This window comes from Solenopsis invicta, chromosome 13 (genome assembly GCF_016802725.1).
Source record: "Solenopsis invicta isolate M01_SB chromosome 13, UNIL_Sinv_3.0, whole genome shotgun sequence".
Taxonomy (NCBI): Eukaryota; Metazoa; Arthropoda; class Insecta; order Hymenoptera; family Formicidae; genus Solenopsis; species Solenopsis invicta.
In genome coordinates this window covers 2,138,172-2,160,952 of record NC_052676.1, presented here as the reverse complement: position 1 = coordinate 2,160,952, position 22,781 = coordinate 2,138,172, and the positions used below count along the sequence as shown (strand labels likewise).

General features: G+C 31.6%; 2 protein-coding genes and 1 long non-coding RNA gene across 5 annotated transcripts in view; all 3 read left to right on the top strand.

The window, feature by feature from the left end:
* The first annotated feature begins 1,883 nt into the window (after positions 1-1,883).
* LOC105202221 (ankyrin repeat domain-containing protein 13C) lies at positions 1,884-10,439 on the top strand. 3 transcript variants are annotated; one of them, XM_039456901.1, is made up of 9 exons: positions 1,884-2,838; positions 3,568-3,609; positions 4,389-4,493; positions 4,813-4,944; positions 5,063-5,262; positions 5,658-5,789; positions 5,993-6,154; positions 6,468-6,868; positions 7,576-8,017. In XM_039456901.1, exons 1-9 carry the CDS (start codon positions 2,712-2,714, stop codon positions 7,631-7,633), a joined length of 1,359 nt encoding a protein of 452 aa, XP_039312835.1. In that variant the 5' UTR covers positions 1,884-2,711; the 3' UTR covers positions 7,634-8,017. The 3 variants fall into 3 exon arrangements, with proteins under 3 accessions (XP_039312835.1, XP_039312834.1, XP_011168929.1); XM_039456900.1 differs by having other exon boundaries at positions 1,950-2,838; positions 5,063-5,274; positions 7,576-8,014; XM_011170627.3 differs by lacking the exon at positions 7,576-8,017 and adding an exon at positions 8,042-10,439 and having other exon boundaries at positions 1,969-2,838; positions 5,063-5,274.
* Positions 10,440-14,616: 4,177 nt separating this feature from the next.
* Positions 14,617-22,781, top strand: part of LOC113004404 — a 44,601-nt gene continuing 36,436 nt past the window's right edge. Inside the window, exons 1-3 of the long non-coding RNA XR_003269018.2 lie at positions 14,617-15,391; positions 15,592-15,638; positions 16,682-16,714. This is a non-coding gene — a long non-coding RNA (uncharacterized LOC113004404). The remainder of the gene's footprint in view (positions 15,392-15,591; positions 15,639-16,681; positions 16,715-22,781) is intronic.
* LOC105202214 (keratin-associated protein 19-2) lies at positions 18,265-22,735 on the top strand. Its single transcript, XM_011170617.3, has 4 exons — positions 18,265-18,909; positions 19,803-19,962; positions 21,473-21,665; positions 22,025-22,735. Exons 1-4 carry the CDS (start codon positions 18,892-18,894, stop codon positions 22,416-22,418), a joined length of 765 nt encoding a protein of 254 aa, XP_011168919.1. The 5' UTR covers positions 18,265-18,891; the 3' UTR covers positions 22,419-22,735.

The window sequence follows — 22,781 nt, the reverse complement described above, 5'->3', positions numbered from 1 at the left end:
TAATTTTAAATTAGAATTTCTAATTTAACATGAATAAATTTCATATTAAATTTTAAAATTGATTTTTAATTTAACTTAATTGTTTATGTAACTTTTTTAACGTGTAACTGTAAATTAATTATAAGCCAACTTTTATTTAATTAAAAAAAATGTATTTACTCGAAACTACGTAAAATATAGTTTACACAGCTTACATTAGATACGCAGAATTTAAAATATTTATATTTTACGCGTATAAATTTCCCACTTTATTCAAAATGTGTCAGCGTTTGAAAATTGTCGATAGTCGATAATATCGATAGTCGACAACGTCGATAAAAGACGATAAATACAGTTGCGAGATACATCTTATCATTGGTTCGACACGAATTAATTAATGATAATTGAAAATATCTACCATAACGTGTTGTAAACTATTTCATGTTTATTCCGACGTATATGTGTCTAACGTGTTTATGTGTATGTACATAAGAAAATATGCTGCACATCGAATAAAAATAAATACATAAAAATAATTTCAAACTTACCGACACCGATGCGCAACAGCGGAGTTGAAACTGCATTAATCTGTAACATATAAATATGTTATACAAATTAATAAAGTGCCCAAAGCAACCAGCATTTTAAAAGATTTGCAACATTGCTGCAACGTTGTAACAATAATGTTGCTGCAAGTTTTGTGTTGTATGAAAAGGACGTGGAATGTTCTTTGGATAAATAATGTGCTGTGTAGGACAACGCACTTTTTCCTCGCGATTATCATCAAATTCAAATAATTCAGATAACAAAAGCTTGAAAATGTCCGACCACGGTTTTCTGAACATCAAATAATATGATTTATTTACCCGTGGTTGTTCCGCCGACACCTGATGCTCCCCGAGCCCCCGCCTCCTCTCAGAGTTCGCTCATGTCGTCACGTTCCCATGTCGTGGACGCCTCCGTATTCACACATCAAGATTCACTCGCGCGCGCGCGCGCGCGCGAATCACTGATTATTCGCGCACCCTAACCACCAAATCACAAAATCGCACAATATCTTGTGCCACGCTCCAACAACGATCACCACACGACGCGTGACTTTACGTATCGAGACGGAGTAACGCGACATTCCTTCACTCTCTATTCGACAAGGTTCACTCGCGAAGACGCGTTAATGACGATCACTCGTGCGCTAACCACTAAAATCCGTAGCGCGACACTTCGCGCGACACTTCACGCGACACTTCGCGCGACACTTCACGCGACACTTCGCGCGACACTTCACGCGACATCCCTCGACGACAATCGCGCGCGACGCGCGCTCGATCCTGTTCCGCGCGACGAATAATGCGAGGGTGGTCGCGATCTTGCAAAGTTACGAAGAATTAACGAACGAATTCAACATGGTGAACAGCATTCGTAAACCGCGCGGCCAACTTCACGCTGCTCACCGAACTGCGACCACTGCGACGCTGCGGGGAAACGAGCAACTAACGTGATGCGAGTGCTACACCTCCTGCACCTTCGGCCACTCTCCGCGCTTGAATAATTAAGGTTAATTGTCCTTTTGTTTTCCTTTTTATTTACCGTCGGTGCTGAAAAAAAATATGACAAATACTTCGATAATTTAAACAAAATATTTTTAAAACGTCCACCTAGCTAACGTATCGGTCAAGTACGTCCAACGGACCGTGGCTGCGTGCTCGCCTATTTTAAAACGAGTGTAGGCGGCGATATTGAACGGCGACCTTCGCAGCGAGGCCGACGAGGTTCCGCAAAAACGCCAACGCCGAGGTGATCGGGGCGCGCGTCATAGACGCCAATAGACGCGAACATCTGCGAACTCTGCAAACGTAACGTGTGTAACGTAAAGCGATTTTCGCGTGCGTTTTGAGAAAGCGCAACCGATCAAACGCCGATCCAACGCGTTTTTCGCCTGCACTCTGCGGTTGCCCGGGTCGCGCGTGTCGCCCCCGCGCGAGCGGCGAGCGAACGCCATATTACGAGAGCGAAGCACCTCCGACTCCACCGAGTGCCACCGAGTCCTATGGACGATGGACGATCCACCACGTTTCTCTACGTTCAGCGCGTGACACGGTTCGTTCGAGCGGAACTAGCGGAATCAAGGTCGTTGTCCGCCGCGCGAGCGAGCGGTTGAAGCAGCTCGAGGAGATACCCAATCTCGTTATCGTCATCGGCCGTCGCAGCGCGCGACACGTTCCGGCCACGACACGCTGCCAGGTTGACGTCCCGCCTCCTGGGGAGGAGCGGTTAGGCCTCAAAGTATACACACGTACTACTACACTTAATTTTGCGTCAGCACGCAAGCTCACGGAAGTATATCATAATGCTAATTGCGAGTTCCTCGCTGACGACGAGGTACGAGCTCACGGAAGTGTTATTTGACGTGAGGAAGCGCCGATAGAGGTAGAGATAGGGTACGATAAAGAGGAGAGAGAAGCATGACGATTACGTAGAGGTGTTCAACGACCGAAGAAGTCAGACAGATCGGCAATGTCGAGTCGCGAGCTCGCGCCCGGGTGGCATGGAAACGCGGTGCGTGGCGCACCGCGATGCCTGCAGTAACGCCACGATACACCGTACACGTGATGATTGTCACCACGCGTCACGGGACGTGCTGCTGCAACACGGAACGTCGAGTCTTGTGTCCAGTTCTTCTGGTTCTGCTGCTGCTGCTGCTTTGGTAACGCGCGCACAACCAGGTGCCGCAGATGCCAATGATGATGATGGCGCAGGAGGGTGAGAAGTATCCTCTTCACAGATGTATATTTCAGGGGGATGTGAAGACGTTGAACACCTTGATAAGGACGCACGATATTACAGGGAAGGATAAGCAAGGTAATTTGCTTTTAACGTTGAAGTGGATTCCAGATAGTGATGGATGGTGTTTGTGTTGCTGTTGGTATATGTTGTTTGCAATCGTAATTTGAGTTGCTGTCAGAATTGTGGCAGCTGAGTCAGCATTTATTGGCAAATTGATACCTTTACGATGTGACAATGTCATGCTCTTACTCCTTTACTGAGAGTGAAGTTTTAAAATGCAGGCTTGAATGGCAACTTGCAGACAACTTTGAAATCATCATTAAAATTTGTGTTCTTGCCATTATGTTGCTGATAAGCTTGCCCAGTGTTACATTGCTAACAGCACAAGGTTATTTGCTGCTGTTAAATAATTGGCAATACACTGTTGCCTGTGTATTGCTTCAGTGTTGATATATTTGAAATTATTGAAGACAAATATATAAAACAAATCGCATTGTGAGTGATACGTTATCGAGTTTGCTTACACTTTGTTATCTAGGATAATTCCACTTCAAATACGTTTTGTGTTTCTTATATTTGTTTTCATGATTAGATTGATCTTGGTTTAATTTACTTTTTAGCTTGTTTTTTTCTCTTTTTCTAGCCTGAGAATTTAGAAAAAGTTGAAAAGTGAGTTAAACTGAGATCAAAGTTAATCTACTTTGGTGCAAATGGACATTATTTGTGTGCATAAATAAAGACGATCAAAATTATTTAAGAATGATATAAGTCTTGTGCTTAACTTTTTGGTATTTTGTGTTGCAGGAAATACACCTTTGCATTTAGCTGTGATGTTAGGAAGAAAAGGTACGGATACTTTTGTATTATTTTATTACACTAAATTATTATACTAAAGCAAGGTTTTTCAAATTTGTGTAGACAATGACCATTTTTTAAAATAGCAAATCTATGATAAATTTATTATTTATACTACTTTATACTGCATTACTCCTACTCCTTAATTTTTTATTGAATATAATTTTGTAAATCTATTCCTGTAATGAGATATAAAGAAAGAAATTATTTTCTTCTGATGAGCTTTGATATCGACATCAATGTGATCATTTTCATGCTTTGATGATTGTAATTGATTTCAAAATTTAGTTTTGATTCCATTACTGAAAAATTTTTTACAATCCACACTTTAGGAAACTTTGCACTAAATCATTTAAATGAGTTAGATATTAAATAATATAGTAATTTGATAACTAATTATTTAGTAACAAAATTTAGATGTTAACCTTTAATTGCTATCTTGGAATCATTAGTGATTTTTGTTATTTTAATTTTTCTCTAATACCAACATTGTTTGGATGGACCAATTTTGTTCAGTTGTAAGATGATGCAAGCTGCTTTCATTTTATTTTATTTTTTTAGACAAAATATTATTTCTAATTATTTTAAAGTTGCCTGTTAATTCAATGAACTTACAACTTAAACAAAAATCCAAAGTTTACATTTACTTTAACGTAAAATAGATTGGAGTCTCTACGATATACCTTATAATAAAAAAACTATACATGTTAAGAGTTAAAATTTTTTAGTCGGATGTTTGATTCAACATAGTTTGCTTTGTTATGTTACAGCATGTGTTCAATTATTGCTTGCACACGGAGCACCTGTAAAGGTGAAGAATTTAGCTGGTTGGAGTCCATTGGCTGAAGCGGTCAGTTACGGAGATAGAACAACCAGTTCGTATAAAATACAATAATAGCTATTATTTTAATTTAGATTTAGAAACGTTAAGATTGTTATATAATATAGATTCAAAGTATAACTAAAATTATTGATATAGATTTAGTGTTACCTTTTTTTTGTAAGAAATATATAGATTGTAAAAAGAATTATTTAAGATTTAAGTTTTAACTTTCTTTAGTTTTCTAAATTATATTTACACCTTGTATATTTTATTACATGTAATTCGTATTTGCACAAAGAGAATTTTACTTTTATTATCTACTGATTCTATATGATATGTGAGGCCAATTGATATTTAAAATTGTTTTACAGTATCATCTTTAGTACGTAAATTGAAGGAACAAGCGAGAGAGCAAATGGAAGAAAGGAGGCCGAATTTAGTTGCTGCGTTGCACCAAATGGGAGATTTTTATATGGAATTAAAATGGGATTTTCAGAGTTGGGGTGAGTCTTTCCTTGGACTTTTTCAAGTCTTTAATTGGTGATTAGCGTGATTACTTTCGATTTCTTAATTTCTTATATTTTCTCTGACTGTTAGTCAATGGTAAATTTGTCTTTTCAGTACCGCTAGTTTCAAGAGTGTTGCCGTCAGATATATGTAAGATCCATAAAAGTGGAGCTTCGATTAGGATGGACACGACTCTTGTAGATTTTAACGATATGAGGTGGGAAAGGGGTGACATATCTTTCATCTTCAATGGTGACCAAAAGCCTAGCCATTCACTGACTGTCCTCGACAATAAAGCCAAACTTTTCCAAAGAGTGAGATATGAGGTTAACAATCTATTTAAATCTGTTTTTTTTTATGTTTATGCTTTTACATATATAGTAAAACTTTTACACATATTTTTAAAACTTCTATTTTGTATTTGTAAATTTTATTTTTTATACTGAAAACTCCAACTTCAGAACTTTGATAGACGTTTTTAGCATATAAAGAGTAATATTCGAATAAATATGACGAATTTCAGAATATTATTTTATGTTGAAACAATCCTAACATTAATAAAGCGAAATTCAGCTGTTAGTTTCATATTTATAAATTTTTATTATATTAATCCTATATATATATTTGCTAAAATTATGTATTAATGTTATTGATATCATAAATATATCGATATCATAAATTAAAACAATCTTTTTTGTATGCACTTTAGGAAACAGAGCTTGAGATAGAGGATGAAGTTGATATTCTTATGTCTAGTGATATTATGGCAGCACAAATGTCTACCAAAAGTATCACGTTTTCTAGAGCACAGACAGGATGGATTTTTAGAGAGGACAAAAGGGTGAGCATATTCCACTGTATTAAAACAATAATAAATTATGTACTGTAATTCAGTTAAGCTAAATACACTATTATAGAATTGTTTAACAATTAAGAAAATTTAGTCAATTCTGAAATAAAAATTTTTTTATAATTACAAACTTAACAAATATTAAAAATGATATGAATATGAATAAAGTAAAATATTGAAATATTTAAAATTAGGAAATGGTAGGCGCTTTCCATGCTGATTTTTATCAAATCAATGGTATGGTACTAGAAAGTAGAAAACGTCGTGAGCATTTAAGCGAGGAGGATCTTCAAAAAAATAAAGCCATTATGGAATCTTTTATTAAAGGCAGCTCTCAAGGATTTAAAAATGGCGAGGTAAGATTTTCATGGTATTGTAAAATCTATTATTGTGTCACAGCTTCTATTTCTTGCAGCTGTATTAAATTATGAAGCAACAAATTCTATAAATATCTTTTTGCAATGTTTTTTTCTTACAACTTAAAATATACACTAAAGTCATAAAATGTTACAACTATAACTCATTACTTTTTCATATAAAAGATAAATATATAAAATAAATTTTGAGATATATTATGTTGCATATATATTACTATATCTTTTCATTTATAATATAAATGAAAAGATTTCAATAAACTTATTAATAAAATAAATTTATTTATTTATTTAGCCTCCTATGAGAAGAGCATCGTTGAATCCACCTCCAGAATCGAATATAACGTGGGAAGAATACGTCGTTGCGCCACCTGGTCAGTGTCCGCTTCTAGGAAGAAATCTTGTCTACAAAGAAAGTAGTAAATCTTTTAAAGCCACTGTGGCGATGAGTCCAGATTTTCCCCTCACCGTCGATATGCTACTCAATGTTCTGGAAGTGATCACGCCGTTTAAGCACCTGAGCAAGCTGCGCCAATTCGTACTTATGAAGTTGCCCCCTGGATTTCCAGTTAAAATCGACATACCAATTCTGCCTACAGTCACTGCTAAAATAACTTTTCAAGAGTTTGCCTTCCGAAATGATATAGATCCAGAATTGTTTCAAGTGCCATCCGACTACTTTGAAGACCCAATGAGGTAAATATACTTTTGCTATAAAATAGACTTTTATATCACAGGGTTTTCCACACTCATATGGGTCGCGATCCATTTTTTAAAAAACGAAAAACATCCGTGACCCATCTAGCTTTGGAGATTGTGAAAAAGTAAAGGGAAGAGAATAAATTGATTATGTATATCACTTTAATCCTCCTACTTTTTAATTCTTTATTGAATATAATTATATAAATCTATTATTTAAAATATAAAGTACGAAGGTTTGAAGAATGCACTTATTTTCTATTAATAATATTTTTGACATCGTATCGAAGTGAATCATTGATAATATTTTTGACATCGTATCTAAGTAAATCATTTTCATGTACAAAGAGCAATAATTATTTAGATGTTTATTTTGAAATGACCGATAAAAATCAGTTTGCAATTCATTAATGGATCGCGACCCATACTTTGGGCATCCTCCTTGCTGTATCATAAATTGTCCAATACAATCCTAGTTTACAATTTTTTAAATATTATTTATTTTAGAATTGATTTTTCTAATTTTCTTATAAATATCTAAGAAAATTTTGATTGGTGTCATAAACTAGTATTATATTTTTAAAAAATCTTTAAAATATACAATGATTTTTAAACTTTCTTAGAACATAAGAACAAAATAAATTATTCATCAAAAGTTTCGTTTCGTATATATCAAGTCTGAAACACACAATAATACATTTCAGAGGTTACGGTGCGTATCTAACTATGATGATGGTTCTTCATACCGCATCATGTGTTTGAGGATAAACTTCAAGATAAAAATAAAAAGCGCTTAATGCGTGATTATTTTAAACTTTTCGTCGTCTCATTAACAAATTAAATTTTGTGTTATCAGTACTAATAGAATAAGTATAGAACTATTCGGCCCATTAACTTTTGATAATTGATAAAAATCGGATGCAACAGTGGGTTCATTGTGCTTTGCTTGGCACTTTTGGCATATTTTTTTCCGACTGCCTGCGGCCCTTAAAAGGGTTGATTTTTTTATGTTCACAAAAATCTAAATAATTTATATTGTAATAATATAGTTGTGTATGATGTAATTTAACATTTGTATGTATATACTCGTCCATGCAAGTATTTTTCATTTTGCAGCGCTCACACTGTACATGACATTTCTTTTACTAATCATTAACAATTGCTTTACAGATTTCCAGACTTATGACGCTTCGACATCCTAATACTAATCAAGATCCAGCCTAGTCGGGGTCTGTTTTCTTCTATGCTAGGGGACAATCTGGCTTTCGTGATTTCAGCCAGTCTGGAAAGCATCTGCGCGAGCCGTTACGTTGTTCATTGAATAACTTGTCATCATAATTTGATCACACATCTAACAGCGAATAGTGTCGAATATTTACAATGGGATGTTCGATAATGAAGTAAAATCTTCAGGAGACAAATCTGCACTAAAATCAGAGAGTGAAACTCGCATACTATTTAATACCTAACTCAATCACGTTTGTCTACTTGATTTGCGAAGCATGTTAATGTTTATAGAAGTAAAAATCAATCGTACTGTTGTGCTGCACTCAAACAAGTATATACTACGTACGATGAGTGATATAATTCGATATTTCAAAATATCACATTCAGGAATTCCCCACCTTTTGACTGTGTTTGAGAATTAAATTAATAATTTTTCAGAAAGTCTTTCTTAAACCCGTGTGAGATCACTCGTTGGAGATTAAGAATCATAAACTGGAGATTAGAATTCAACCAATTGAAACAAAATGAATTGTAAGATTAAAATTATCTTCTGATAAAAATTTTAATCTCCAATTAACAATCCTTAATTTTCAGCGTTTGGTCTGACCACGGTCTTTACTATTCTCGGCCTTAATCGTTGCAATCATGTTGGGTCATTACATCAGATTAAAAAGATTATTGCATTATTTATTTCTGCAGTATGTATAAATTCTTGTTGATAGTGACAGATGAAAAAAGAAATAGCTTTGATAAATATGTAAACTTTAGTCAAAGTATGTAAATATGTTTCTGTTACAAATTTGTTATTACGTTATAATCCAGTATGATTACAAGGATGGGCCGAAGGGCTTAATAATCAAGCAGAGTAGATTAGATAACGAATATTGCTATATTTGTATTCTACACTTTTCGCGAATTATCTATCTATTCTAATGGGCGAAGATAATTGTTCATATTTAATTTCTTCGCTATTCTCACGAGCAATACGTATTTTTACTATTGAAATTTCGTAAACATTATAATATCTGGTCAACAATTGGTCATGTAAAACAATATTAGTCTAAAATATATTCTTCAGTATTACCAGTTTACAATTATGTAGTTTATACTATAACGATTGTAACGTTTTTTTGTTTCTAGTATAAACACCGTTTTTAATGGAGTTGGCTTTTTAACCTTGCATGAATCGATGCATAAAGTCATTATTAAATATAACGATTCGTACTCATACTGCATTCAGTACTAACTGTTGTTTACGTAATTCTAGATGTTGTAACTGCGAGAAGTATATAAACTATATCTGCAAATTTCAGATATTTTTGATCAGTTATATTTTTTTATGTGAAAATTTGATCGCATGTTAAGTTTCTAATATTTTTGATATTTTAATACTAATTATATTAAAATGTTGAAAAAGTGAATAAGTTTACTACAAATTACAAGAAAAATAAGAATATGACATTTGTATTTGTATTCATAGAACTAAAAATTCACATGACTTGATTTTGATTTTTTAATAAATCAAGTTAAAGAGAAAAGTTTTCCAATATCTGCATTTATAAAGTTTTTCTGCGTCTTAAAATAGAATAAGGTTTACGTTTAATTCCATACTTAACATAATTTTGAACTTTACAAATGCAGGTTTTCAGCATTTTATATATCTAAGATCATTAATGCCCTTAAACAGTAGTCAGATTTAGACGCAATTTTTGACCTGATTTTCGCTCAGTACTCTCTTTTACCGCTCATGTCTTAATAACGAGTCGCCGCTGAATGCATTTGAAGTTAAAAGTCAACTTGTATAAAAAATTATAATTATAGATAGAATCACGACCTTCGTTATAATTATAATAAAAATTATAATATCATGACCTTCATTATGATCGCTCTCCTAATGCGGAGAGCGATATTAATAAGCCTTAGTTACGCGTGATCGGTAACTCGTTGTTGATGAGAGTAATAAAAAAAAGGGGGCGGGGGACATTCGACCACTTTTAAGACATAAGGAGTGCACATTCATTCATATATTTAAGGCATTGATGATTTCAGATGCATTTTGCATTATGATTAATGGGCACTTGTCGAAGAATGCGAAAGTATGAGTGCGGATTGATCTGCCTCGCTATCGAATGACTCTCGAACAATCATAATGAAACCTAGCTCGATGATGTTTTTACGATGTTATGGATTTTTCAGTGAATAGACACAAATTTCGAAATAAACGAGAGTGGATTTTCCTTGCCTGTTATTTAGTTGTATAAACTCCGTTATGTTTTGTTTAATATAGATTTGCAGTTAGGTTTTGGTTGTATATATGAAATAAAAAACGTAATATAATTAATGTCGGTATTCATCGATTATAATCCTTAATCACCAGCTGTTATAAATGTATGAAAATATTAGATAAAGTCTTAAATTTAAGAATTTCTTTTTACCTATTGGAAAGGAGTTCTCTTCATTTTACAAGTTACACCAGCTTATAAAGAATTTAAAAAGATGAATTCTTTTTTAAGTTTATAAGGATCAGATGTGTTATCTGAGATCCTGTATTATCTGTATATTTTTTCTCTATTGAAAAAAAACTTTTTGACTAATAGTACCGCTATTAATTATTGATCTTAAAGAACATTTCGTTGTTTTAGAAAGTAAAGTTAAAACTCAAGACTTGAAAAAGATTTTGTCGCTCGCATAATTTTACTATCTATATTTTTGCTCAGTATTTATTTTAGTTTCGTTCGTAGTATAAATTTTACCGAAAGATGTATTATTGCTTTAATAAAGTTTAAATATTCACGCGTTGCACACACGAAAAGAACGGACTTATTGAAGTGTCTGAAAATTTAGCTAGATGTAATTCTGAAAATAATTTTGTTGAGATCATCAAAATAATTATGTAGAACGCTCAAGCATGGCAATAATGCGGCAAGAAGTTTTGACATTCTCGCAATCAGCTCGAGTGTCTTACATAATTATTATGAGGATCCAACAAAGTTGTTTGTTTTCTCAGATTTGTATCTAGTTACATTTTTAGATACTTTGGTCAAACCATTTTTTTCCAAGCACATAACATTACCGCAATTTTAAAAAAATCATAAAATTACCTCACATTTTTTTAATAATAGCAAAAATTTCTACCTAAATGTTTATAATACGAAAAATGGAATCATTCCCCATTGAAACTTTTATTCTCGATTAATTTCTAACAATAAGTTTCTTAGAAATTTAATTCCAGCTAATACAGACTCTAATATTAATATGTTCTAATATAATAGTATTTGATGATAACAGCTGATAGACAATCTAAAATTATTCCAATATCGTTATTAATAAAATTGTTATAGCCTAGTGGACTCATTTTCAGTATTCTTTAATACGTCTAGTCCTTTTTCGTTATTACTAAAAAAATGTGAAAAAATTAATTGATTTAATGATTTAAAAAAAAGAAAAAAAAATCTGAAAAAAGCGCGGTAACTTTTTCGATTGCAGAATTGTATCTAATTTAAAGGGCATGGATCACAATTGCGGTCACAATTGCGATACGTGGGAACAAAGCGTAATATGGAATCATCGCGCATATTACTTCGTGTAACACGCGAGTTTATTAATCGCCATGTAATCCGAACACGGTCATCCCCTGTAACAAAGTCGCGGTGTTACGCGTCGTGCGATCTTGAGCTACTTGAGACCAATTTTACGGCCTTCTCTTTGGCTGACGCAGCCGAAACTAAGGAATTGTGCGTGAACATAAGTACGCGCGATTGTCATTTTAATATAGAATTATTAAAGTAGTTAAAATGATTGATTTGTAAAAAAAACTGATTTGTAACATTTTATAAAAATTGCTCCATTTTAATCTTCTGAGATTTTTCGTGACTTTTGTTACATAGCAATTAATTTTTGTTACGATATTAAATTTATTTATTTCCCTCCCCTTTCATCCCCCTTTAAAAAATATATTCAATACTTAATAATAGAAATTAATCGATAATTTCAATATTAAAGAAAAATAGATATAATAAAGATAAAAAATCTAAAACCTTTGGAGTACATCATAGTTCGCACTAACTTCTTTTTTATTATTTTGCATAAAGCAATCAAAATGGTAGGTGTAATTTTTTATATATAAATAATTTATGACGCTGAAGCTAGCAGACAGCTTTAGTAGACGGATGCAGCGGTTCTCAATAAGGTTTCTGCGTCTATGCCTGCTAGCTTCAGTATCATGATAAAAATTAATGAGAGGCTTTTAACTTTGGAAAAACTTTCAATTAACCGCGTATGATTTAAATAATTTAATTATTTTTCGTGAATTTTATTTTAAATATGTTGTGAACATGCAAAACTTTAATAACTATAAATAGTAAAGGAATAAAAATTGAAATGCAAATTGAGAAAATCTCTAAAGCCTATAGTTTCATCGAATTATCGTTTCGAATATCTAATATCGCCACTAATCCAGAAATAAAGAGTTAATAACGTGAAATCAAAAAGAAGTAATAAATCTCTCGTACAATCATACCAGAGTGAATATTTTACACACTCAAGCAAAGATAATTTGAATTTTGATAGCTGCATTTCGACACTATATACTGAACGTAATAATTGCAACATTATTTTAATCTATTTTAATCTAATTTAATTGTAATCTAATTTATTAATTTTAAATCATAGATTTCCAATAATTAATATTTTTTAAAATCAAATATTTAAACTTACACAAAATTGATCAACTTTAAAATAAGTGTAAAAAAAAATATTTCTGTTCCACGAATAATATTTATTAGTTTTCACGTCATATAACTTTAATTGGACCAGTTAAAAATTAGTTATCTAGGAATAGATATCTATGAACGTTAAGATTAAAATTGGCGTATTAGAAGAATAAATAATTTTACTTATTGATGATGAACACATAATTTTGTTAAATAGATTATATGTATATTCACTATAGTACATTAAAACTTTGCTTTGTAATATATGCATACTAAAAATTTTAAATGTATTTAAGATATTGTATTCTTGCATCAATTTATGTAATATTTAATCCTGGACAATATTTAAGAAATGGAAAGAATGGGAAAACAAAACAAAGTATTTGTCATTCAATAACTAACAATTTACAAATTTCATTCTATTGTGGTCAATATTACAGCAATTGTATTTATTGATTTATGTTCCTATTTATTCTTTATTTATTTCTTTCATTTTTACCTCACTTTATATGCTTATTTTACTTACACTCTCTTTATTTTTTATGTTACACAAATGCATAAAATATATTCGTAAGAATGCAATTATAAATTAAATAATATATAATAAATACTCATAAATCAATTTATGTAATTTATCCAAGATTAAATTTTAAATCCTAATGTGTTTGTCTACCCATTTTAAGGCAATAGAGCTATGAAATATAATATATATGTAATTTATTATCATAATTCAATATAATCAACTTTTATTATATTTTAAGTATTGTCATAGATCTGTTACCTCAATTATAAAAATTTATTTATCACTCACCAACCTACGGGCAGCAGTGGAGCTGTTCTGCAATGTCACTACTATGATTCTATAACAAATGTAAAATACAAATTAAAGTAAGAAAAGACAACTAATATTTTAAATAATAATTACTGTATGCAGTTCCATACATATTCATTAAGTAAATATTTAATTATTATTAATTTAATCATTAGAATAATGTAATTTTGAAAAATATCTTATTACGAACACAAGCGTATAGAGGATTTCATAAAAATATTTTTTTCTAGTTTTTATTTTTTAATATTCAATTAAAAAATGAACAATACTTTCGTACATAAGATATAGTATATATAAATGAATTATATTTACTGTATATTGCTCCATCGATGCCCAATGCTTTTATCCAAGGCCACCTCCTCGTTTTAGATTGTCCGAGGTTACGTTTCAAAACGTCTTTTCCGAGGAAAACTTTACTCGAAGTACATAGTATATGTAACGTATACTGCAATATATCGAGTGAAATTTTTCTCGCAAAGGATCTTTTGGAATGCAGCTCGAGATGTCAACGTTGTAGGCATATTCTCACAACACTCACGATGGCACAAAACGCACGAAAACGCGGGCAATGATGATCGCGCGATACTTGGCGTGGCACTCTTAATACATATGTCACATTCTTCGTACGGCACTCGTGAATTTAAAACTCAAAATAGTAATTACGATCGCGTGATACTTGTACAATACGCGTGTAATGACCGCCGCGTTGAAGTTAGGTTAGGTGAGAACAGCAGAGATTATACAGGTTTAACAAATGTTACGAGTTCGAAAAGTTGCAATGCGACGTTAACGGATCTTACTGAAGACGCTGAGACGCATGTGCATGCTGTTATATTGGGTCGTGAGTCGTGGGGTCGACCGCACACGATCGTACGTTCTACAGCGTTCCACGGCATTCCACAGCTACTGCGCCATTGCGTATTACGTCACTCGAGCCATTCGGCCGCCTCCGCCGCCGCTCGGCCGTCGTCGCCGCTCGGTCACCTTCGTCGCTGCTCGGCCGTCATCGCCGCTCGGCCGCCATCGCTATCGCTGTTCTTTGTTCGATCACCTATTCACCTCGTCTCTTGCTTGCTCGCTTGCCTGCTGCCGCTTGCTAAAGCCGAAATCAGACTAGAGATCGAGATTGAATTAGAATTTGATCATTTAAAGCAATGTTAACTAAACTTGAAATTAGTTTTCTTCCGATTGATTAAATTCCAATACAATCTCGATCTCAATCTCATGTCTGATTACGACTTGACGATTGTTGCGTCGCCATTGCTGCTGCCGCTGCTTTCGCCGGTGTCCTTACGTTTTGCTTTTTATTTGTTTTCGTGTGCAATATCCGCAATATCAGAACTGCATAAAATATCGGGCGGCTTAATGTACAGTTCGAGGAGATCGGGAATGCGTTCGGAATGAACGTCCGAGCGCACCCAGATATTTTATCTTCGTTTACCGAATGTTAAACAAGGATAGAATGATATCTGGGTGTATTCGGACGTTCATTCCGAACCCTGCTCTTCTCGAACTGTACATTAAATCGCCTGATATTTTATTTTCACGCGATCGTAATTACTATTTTGAGTTTTAAATTCGTGAGTGCCATACGAAGAGTGTGACATATGTATAAAGAGTGCCATGCGAAGTATTGCGCGATCCTGAAGAAAGAAAACTTTCCAGTTAACATTGCTTTAATTGGTCAAATTAAAGTATTGTGGAACGAGAAAATTGCAGCAAGATGGCAGCCTTCATCGGAACGACTCGGTAAATATATTATTTTATTAACTGAGATATTTCTTTGCGTGTTTTTCATTTTTAATAAAGGGCAATAATACTGTCTCAAAGTTGGAATGTTTTGTGTTGGACACAGTATTACACAGTGTTATTTGTGTTGTACCTTGTCGGAAAACAACCATAATAGCTCAATAAACAGTATATTTTATATATATTTATTATCTCTTCAGAATCAATTGAAGAGGGATTATAGCAGCAGCAGTAGCAGCAACAATCGGTGAGTAAATTAATTATTCAAGTATCATTAACTGAAATACGAAGATATTTCTTCAAAAAACAAAACACCATTTAAAATAAATGTTTGTTTCCAATTTGAGGTACAATAGGATTTTGTAGAATTCTGTTGATTCATTTTAAGGAATACATAATCTTATATTTTTCTCAATTTTATTAGAATCATCTTAAAATATTCCAACAATTTCATTTACAAGATTTTTGTTCTTTTTTGATTCCTGTCATTTTTTAAACATCTCAAAAATATGTTAAATCTTTCTGAATATTACTTAAATTAATTTTAACATAATAAACTTAAAGTAAATTTTTTTTTAAACAAGCCTAATTAAATAATGATTTATAGTAATTCCATCACTATTTTTTTTTTGTTATTTTCGACATTTTGAATTTTCAAAGCAATACCAATTATTTTTTAATTTCGTCTGCTAGCTTCAGCATCATTTTTCTTTTTCGTTTCTCCTTTTTTAAAGATATATGTATATTTAAATTTAATCATTTTAATTAATATTACATGTCATTTTCTTAAAATTTCAGGAAAAGCAAATCTCGCTAAGACTCTTAAGGTCCATAATTGTGAATTAAGCAAGCTACAGGCATTACAATTGCAATAAGCTCTTCATTTTATCAATTGTTAACAATGTCAGATTTCTGTACTGACAGACATTATGTGATATTAAAGCTAGAGCCTAGAATGTAATTATTTTAAAACAGATGTGTAAAAACGAACATCATTCTTACTATAAAAAATGTGATACCAAATGGGCGAGGGCAGAAAGGTGAGGGCACGAATTTGAAACTGTTAAATAATGATAAAATAAGGAACTTGTTGCAATTGTAATGCTCGTAGCTTACTCACTTCTTTAGGGTCTTAGCAAGATTCGCTTTTTCTGAAGTCTTAAGAAAATAAACATGTAATATTAATTACATAAAACGTAAAATATTAATTAGAATGATTGTAATATGCGTTCGAGATTTGCGGTACAATAATTATTTTAACTTGAGGGTGTTTTTTATTATGTGTTACAGATTAATGCAGTCTGCTGTTATGCATCTGTGTGGGTGAGTGATATTATTTTTAGGCTTGTATTTTTCCACGTCTCAATGTATTGAACTTCTCATAGTTTATTTTTCTTTTTTCTTTCATATTGGAGAGAAAAAAAAGTAAACTTGCGGTGTGGAAGAAGGACAAATCTTTTATTTTAAATTTGATGCTTTTTGAAGCCCCAAAATTGGGCTTTGAGATAAAAGTGAATAAGTATTTCGATAAAATACAGTTTTGTGTTTAGTTTTGTGTAAAAATTAATTTAGATACTTAATATTGTTGAAAGTTATATATGTGTGTTTACTGGGGGATAATATTTAAAAATGATTTCATTCTTATTGCCAATTCTTTTTACAAGGAATTCTTTTTGTATTTGAAAAAGAGCGTTCAGAATGAGAGACATTGGTGACATAAGAATGAAATCTTTTAAAACTCTTAAGAATGTTTTTGTAATACAACAAAAATGTGGGGCGGGATTTATTTCATAACTCCGGAAATTAAAAAAAGAATTCATTTTGAATTCTCTACGTTTTCTGAATATTTATTTCAGAATATTTCAGTTTTATTCACAATGTTTATGAAATATAACAATTTGAATGATTAACAATGTAAATATATATTGCGCCATACAGATAAATATAAAATAGAGCTAGAATTTAATTTCAACTTTTGGGCCAAACTTTTGTATTTTACGTCCACTGTCTTATTTTTACTTTCGCCAAATGTGTGCGACATTTGTTTCACAATTTTTTTTTGTTCTAAAAGTATGATGCATATTCTTAAAGAAATTATACTGTAGTGAAAAACAAAGGAATAGTTATTTAATATAAATTAACGTTATGAAAAAATTATAATTGCTTTGGGAAATAACATAGTTTGTTCTGTAGTAAGAATGCACATATGTACAATACGGAGTTAGGATGGACACATAGGTGCTGATAAAGTTTCCGGGAAGAGAAAGTGTTGTCTTTACCTGTTATCTGTTGTCGCAATAATTTGCGAAAGTTCCGGCTGTCTTTTGTATTTACGACTTGTATGCGCTTTGCGTAAGACTAACACCTCCAAAATATGTAGCACGCCAGAACAGCAAACTCTATTTTTCTGATTAGCAGAAATGAAATTCCACACGAATAAATAAACTAAAAAAAGGAAGAAAATGATAAAACGTTTCAATTTATGAAATATTATTGAACTTTAAACTTATGAAAGTGAAAGTAGTTGTGTGATAAAGAGAACTTAATTCTTCTATCAAGCACAAAAGAAATATAATAATACATATAATAAATCATGTAGAAATTATATGTAGATTATATGCAAAATGAGTTAACGTTTCTAACGTGTACAAAAAAAGTAATTCTATAGTGTCGTATAAATTCTATTTAAAAAAATGGAAGAAAGAATTTCTTTTAACATATAATATATAAGATCAAAAGAAAATCAGTATCTTTAAATATCTTAGAGTTAACAATTCTGAAAGCATTGGTGATAATGATTTTATCCGTATTTTAATTTTCTATATTAAATAAATAAGTATGAACATTTAAAATGTATTTTGTTAAAGCAAAGTTCGAATTAAATAATGTTCCAAATAATTCCATACAGAACTTTATCCGAGAGACGCCCTAGGTACGTTTTTTAGAACCGTAGGACATTTTTATTCTTTTAGGGTCTCTTGGAGTCTGTGTTTTGTATGAGATATTCATAACTTATTCATAATTTTTTAAATGCAACAAACAGGTAATTGCGAAATTAGAAAAATGATGGTGACTAAAAACAGCGAATAATACCATTCTTTTCGACTATACTTTCTTAGAAAAAAGAATCACTATTGCAAAATGCTTTGACTCCATATATAGAACATATTGAAGACTTACGAGATACTTATATAACAAGATACTATGTCTCAGAAGAAACTATTGTGTGTGTATATTTGAACGGAAAAATGTAAAGCGGAAAGATAGTTTCCATATCTTTGGGCGTGTCTCGTCGATTCTTGTCCAATGTCCTTGTCAGCACAACTCCTAAGAGCGACCTAAGCTCAAACAACCGCGACCACCTTGAAGTATGAAGAGGGGCATATTGACACGTTAGAGGAGAGGATATATAGAGGTTTTGCATGGTATGAGAACAGATTATCTTTCCGTGTCTCGAACACTGTGTTTCTCCGAAAAATGCAAGTAGTGACATCAGCAAAATGAAGTTGTTCTTTGTTGTAAGTAAATTAAGTTTTCTTTTCCTCGAAAATCCGGTTGTGTAGCATTACTAAAATAAAATCTTTTTCAATGTTTTTCCTTGTACTTTCCACGAGTAGTATACCGAGTGATCATAAATAAAAATGTCAAATTTGACATTAAAGCACTAGCTTAATTTCAAATAGTTTTTGATTTAATGTTATAAATTCTAAAATTCTTTCAAGTTTTGATATTAAACATAATCAACATACTTGGACCGCGAAGTGTATCAACACATTTAATTTAAATTAAGAACTTGGCTATGTCGGTCGAAAGCGGATCTTAGTGCTCAATAATAATATCATAGTGAATTTATATGCATTTGCAAGTTTCTTCAAACTGCGCGCCATATTTGCTGGACTTTTAAAATGCAGTTGTTAAGTTGAACCAAAAATAATATCACGAAATGAAATGTAAGATTTCTGGATTGAAAGTCTTATTTAATTCATTTTATTTTTAAAAACAATGGGAATTAGAGTACACTTTAATATTCTGATAAATAATTTTTAAAAAGTAAAATAAGTTAAGAGCCTTTTATTCATCCCAGATATCTTACTAGTAATTCTACACATGCGGTAAGTTATGATAATATACATATATTATATATTACAATTATTTTGTGTTTTTATTTTATATTTTATATATCTTATATATAAATTATATATATTTAACTGTATATATAATTTTATATATAAATTATAATATACTGTGCATTTCATCATTTTATTATTTTATCATTTTCATAATATAATTATGCAAATTTAAAAACATAGTAATACATAGATAAATTTAATATATATTACAATATTCTTAAATTTGTATGGGTATATGTTTATAATATATTTACGTACTATATACTGTGTATGTTTTTTAGATTTCGACTTTCAGTCTAATTGCACTATGCCGTAGTGCGGACGAATCTTCGGATTTAAAAGTGCTTACAAAATTAACGCCAATAAACGGTGAACAGCGTATATACTCCGAAAACACACGGGATAATCGAGGAGATTTGACCGCTTCTGCGAGCGATCGAAGTAAGAGAATAGTAATATTTTATACGTACATATTATATATATTTCATAAACGTTTATACATATAATTTTATACATGGTTACGACATTTTCCTTGTTTATCTATGCTCTTATTATTATTACTTGTGTACTATGGACATATTTTTATCTATATATGGATAAAAAGTTCCTGCTTGTAATGATAAACGATTAAATGCAGAACAAGTCAAGGAGATCACTAGCGCATGACTAGACTACAAGCAAGTTTTTTTGATATGACAATTTAATGGCACCTTGCATAATATAATAGGGTTTATTGTACATTGGGTATCATTCCAAACATGATTACATTAATTATTCTGTAACTTTTGAAATATTGTCCATTGCGTTCGAAACTTTTAAAGAGTCGCACGGTGAATGCATTACGGAAGTATACGACAATAAGCGCATATTGAAGCATTTTCTTTGAAGTTCCGTGAATCACTTCTATTTCTTCCAGAGAGGAAGTCCTTCGGGTGGCTCGTTATATTAGCATCTTATTAATAGTGATGTTTTTTCCGTTTTTGTAATGGGAAGCGCCAGACTTTCAAAGTCAGAGCGTGAGAATGGCAGTGACACACTTACTTAATATGCTGATTACTCATCGCACTACTACCTTATATCATATCATCATGATCGATTATTATACTTGTTACGTTTACAGTTTTATTCTACATTCTGTGCGTGTAACTTCCGCAATCTGTGCGTGTTTTAATTTTCATACATTTACAACTAATTTTTATCGAACGCATGGAAAATATAATTTATTTTAGAAACTCTATCAATTAATGGAAGAATGATGCATTGCTTGCCACGTGGATATTCTATAATAAATTTTAATTTTAAGCTTCGAGCTATGTCTCATTTCGGAAATTTTAATTTTACATATTTTTAAATTAAATAGATTTCAAGCGAGTGTAGATATTGAAAAAAATTTAATTTAATTTTAATTCAATAATAGCCGTTTTCTTATCTCTCAATAATTTTCTCGCGAGCAAAATGTTTTTTTAGGTAAATTTATTTCCGCTAAAATCGCTTTTTCAAAATTCTTTTTGAGAAACCTTGACGATAGGTTTTTGACTTCTTAAATCTAAAATACGTTTTAAATGCATTCTATATGGGTTGTCGAATAAACAAGAGATAATTCTGCATTTTTGTAACGGCTCCTTTTATCTAAAAGATGGAAAATTGATCAGAAAATAATCTACTTCTAAAAAGAATGTTAAATATTTTTTTGTGAAGTACCTGCATCATCTCGAGTGTTCTAATTAATATCTGTGTGTATTCTGATTTTATAACTTCGTGATTTTCTCGAATTTTTATTTAATTTTTTATTGACATATTCTCTAGATTAAGATTTTCAAAAGGCTGTTAAAAAAATTACAAATTAAGTTTTTAAGTCGTAAAACCTCTTTAAAAAGTTATTTTTATAAAATTGATCTTTTATTCCAGTGATATCCTTAGAACTTTTTCATTTATAAAATATTTGTGTTAGCGTTTCATATAAATAAAGGTTATCCGGGATCAATTGGTGGATATCCTGGATATCCTGGAGGATATCCTGGAGGATATCCATATGGAACGGGAGTCATTGGATCCGCTTATCCTGGCGTACCATATCGTGGTAGCAGTCTGATTCCAGGGTATAGAGGATATGAATACTCTGGGCCTGGAGGGCTTGGTGGCGGGTAATATTTGATTTTATCCCATTTTTTTATATATAAAATGATTATTTTAGAAGAAAAAAGCAGAATATATTTAAAACATGAGTATATTATTTATTTAAACTCAATATTCAGTAGATATTGCATCTACTATATATTTATTTAAAAAATTATTAAATATAATATATAATTTTATACTACCATAAATTTTGGGCTTTTACTTTGTTCATATAAAAAACAAATCAATATGAATAAATAAGAAAAATATAAAGATTTATTTAAAAAAATAAAGTATAAAAAAAGGTAAAAAACTTATATTTACACAATGCATCTAATTAAATGCAAAATAAATTAAAGTGAGGCAAAAAAAATTTTCATTGCAGATACGGATATGGGGGTAATTATCCTGGATACGGTGGATATGGCGGATATAGTGGATACGGTGGATATGGTGGATATGGGGGTTACCGAGGATATGGAGGTTATGGAGATTATGGAAGGGGATATTATCCCGGTGGTTACGGGGGTTACGGAGGTAATGGGGGCTATGGGGGCTATGGGGGTTATGGAAGTGGTTATGGAGGCTACGGGAGTGGCTATACGGGTTACGACGATAGTTATTTAGGATATGGACGTGGTTATAATCGTTATGATGGGTACGATAATTATGGTACAAGTTATGGTTCAACATATGCAGCGAGAAATCCATACAGTTATCGTAGTGATAGTTATGGCACTTCCCTCAGTAATCCATCTGGTTATCGTGGTTATTCGTAATCATGATTTAAATATTCTCTAAATCTCAGAGTGAAATGTTACTCTAAAAGATCCTGAACAATTTTTGACTTTTTGAGATTTAGACAGTACATTTTTACACATGATATACAAATATTATAATTAAAAATGTTACAAATTAATATGTTCATGTTAACATATATTTTAATAATAAACAATTAATTATATTTTTAGGATTTTTGGAAATACGTAAGAACTGTACAATAACATATCTTGATGTAACAAAAGAAAGATCATAATGTAAAATACTGCATTGTAAAATATATACTGCATTAAAATAAAAAAAAACTGATAATTATTATAATTGTAATATTTATGATATTTCTTGTTTCTTATATATTTGTA

Coding starts and splice junctions, on each gene's coding strand:
- LOC105202214 (XM_011170617.3), top strand. Junction 19,963..21,472: donor CGCTTCTGCGAGCGATCGAA/GTAAGAGAATAG, acceptor TATTTGTGTTAG/CGTTTCATATAAATAAAGGT. Junction 21,666..22,024: donor CCTGGAGGGCTTGGTGGCGG/GTAATATTTGAT, acceptor TTTTCATTGCAG/ATACGGATATGGGGGTAATT.
- LOC105202221 (XM_039456900.1), top strand. CDS start 2,712: ATGCCAATGATGATGATGGCGCAGGAGGGTGAGAAGTATCCTCTTCAC. Junction 3,610..4,388: donor TGTGATGTTAGGAAGAAAAG/GTACGGATACTT, acceptor GTTATGTTACAG/CATGTGTTCAATTATTGCTT. Junction 4,945..5,062: donor ATGGGATTTTCAGAGTTGGG/GTGAGTCTTTCC, acceptor TTGTCTTTTCAG/TACCGCTAGTTTCAAGAGTG.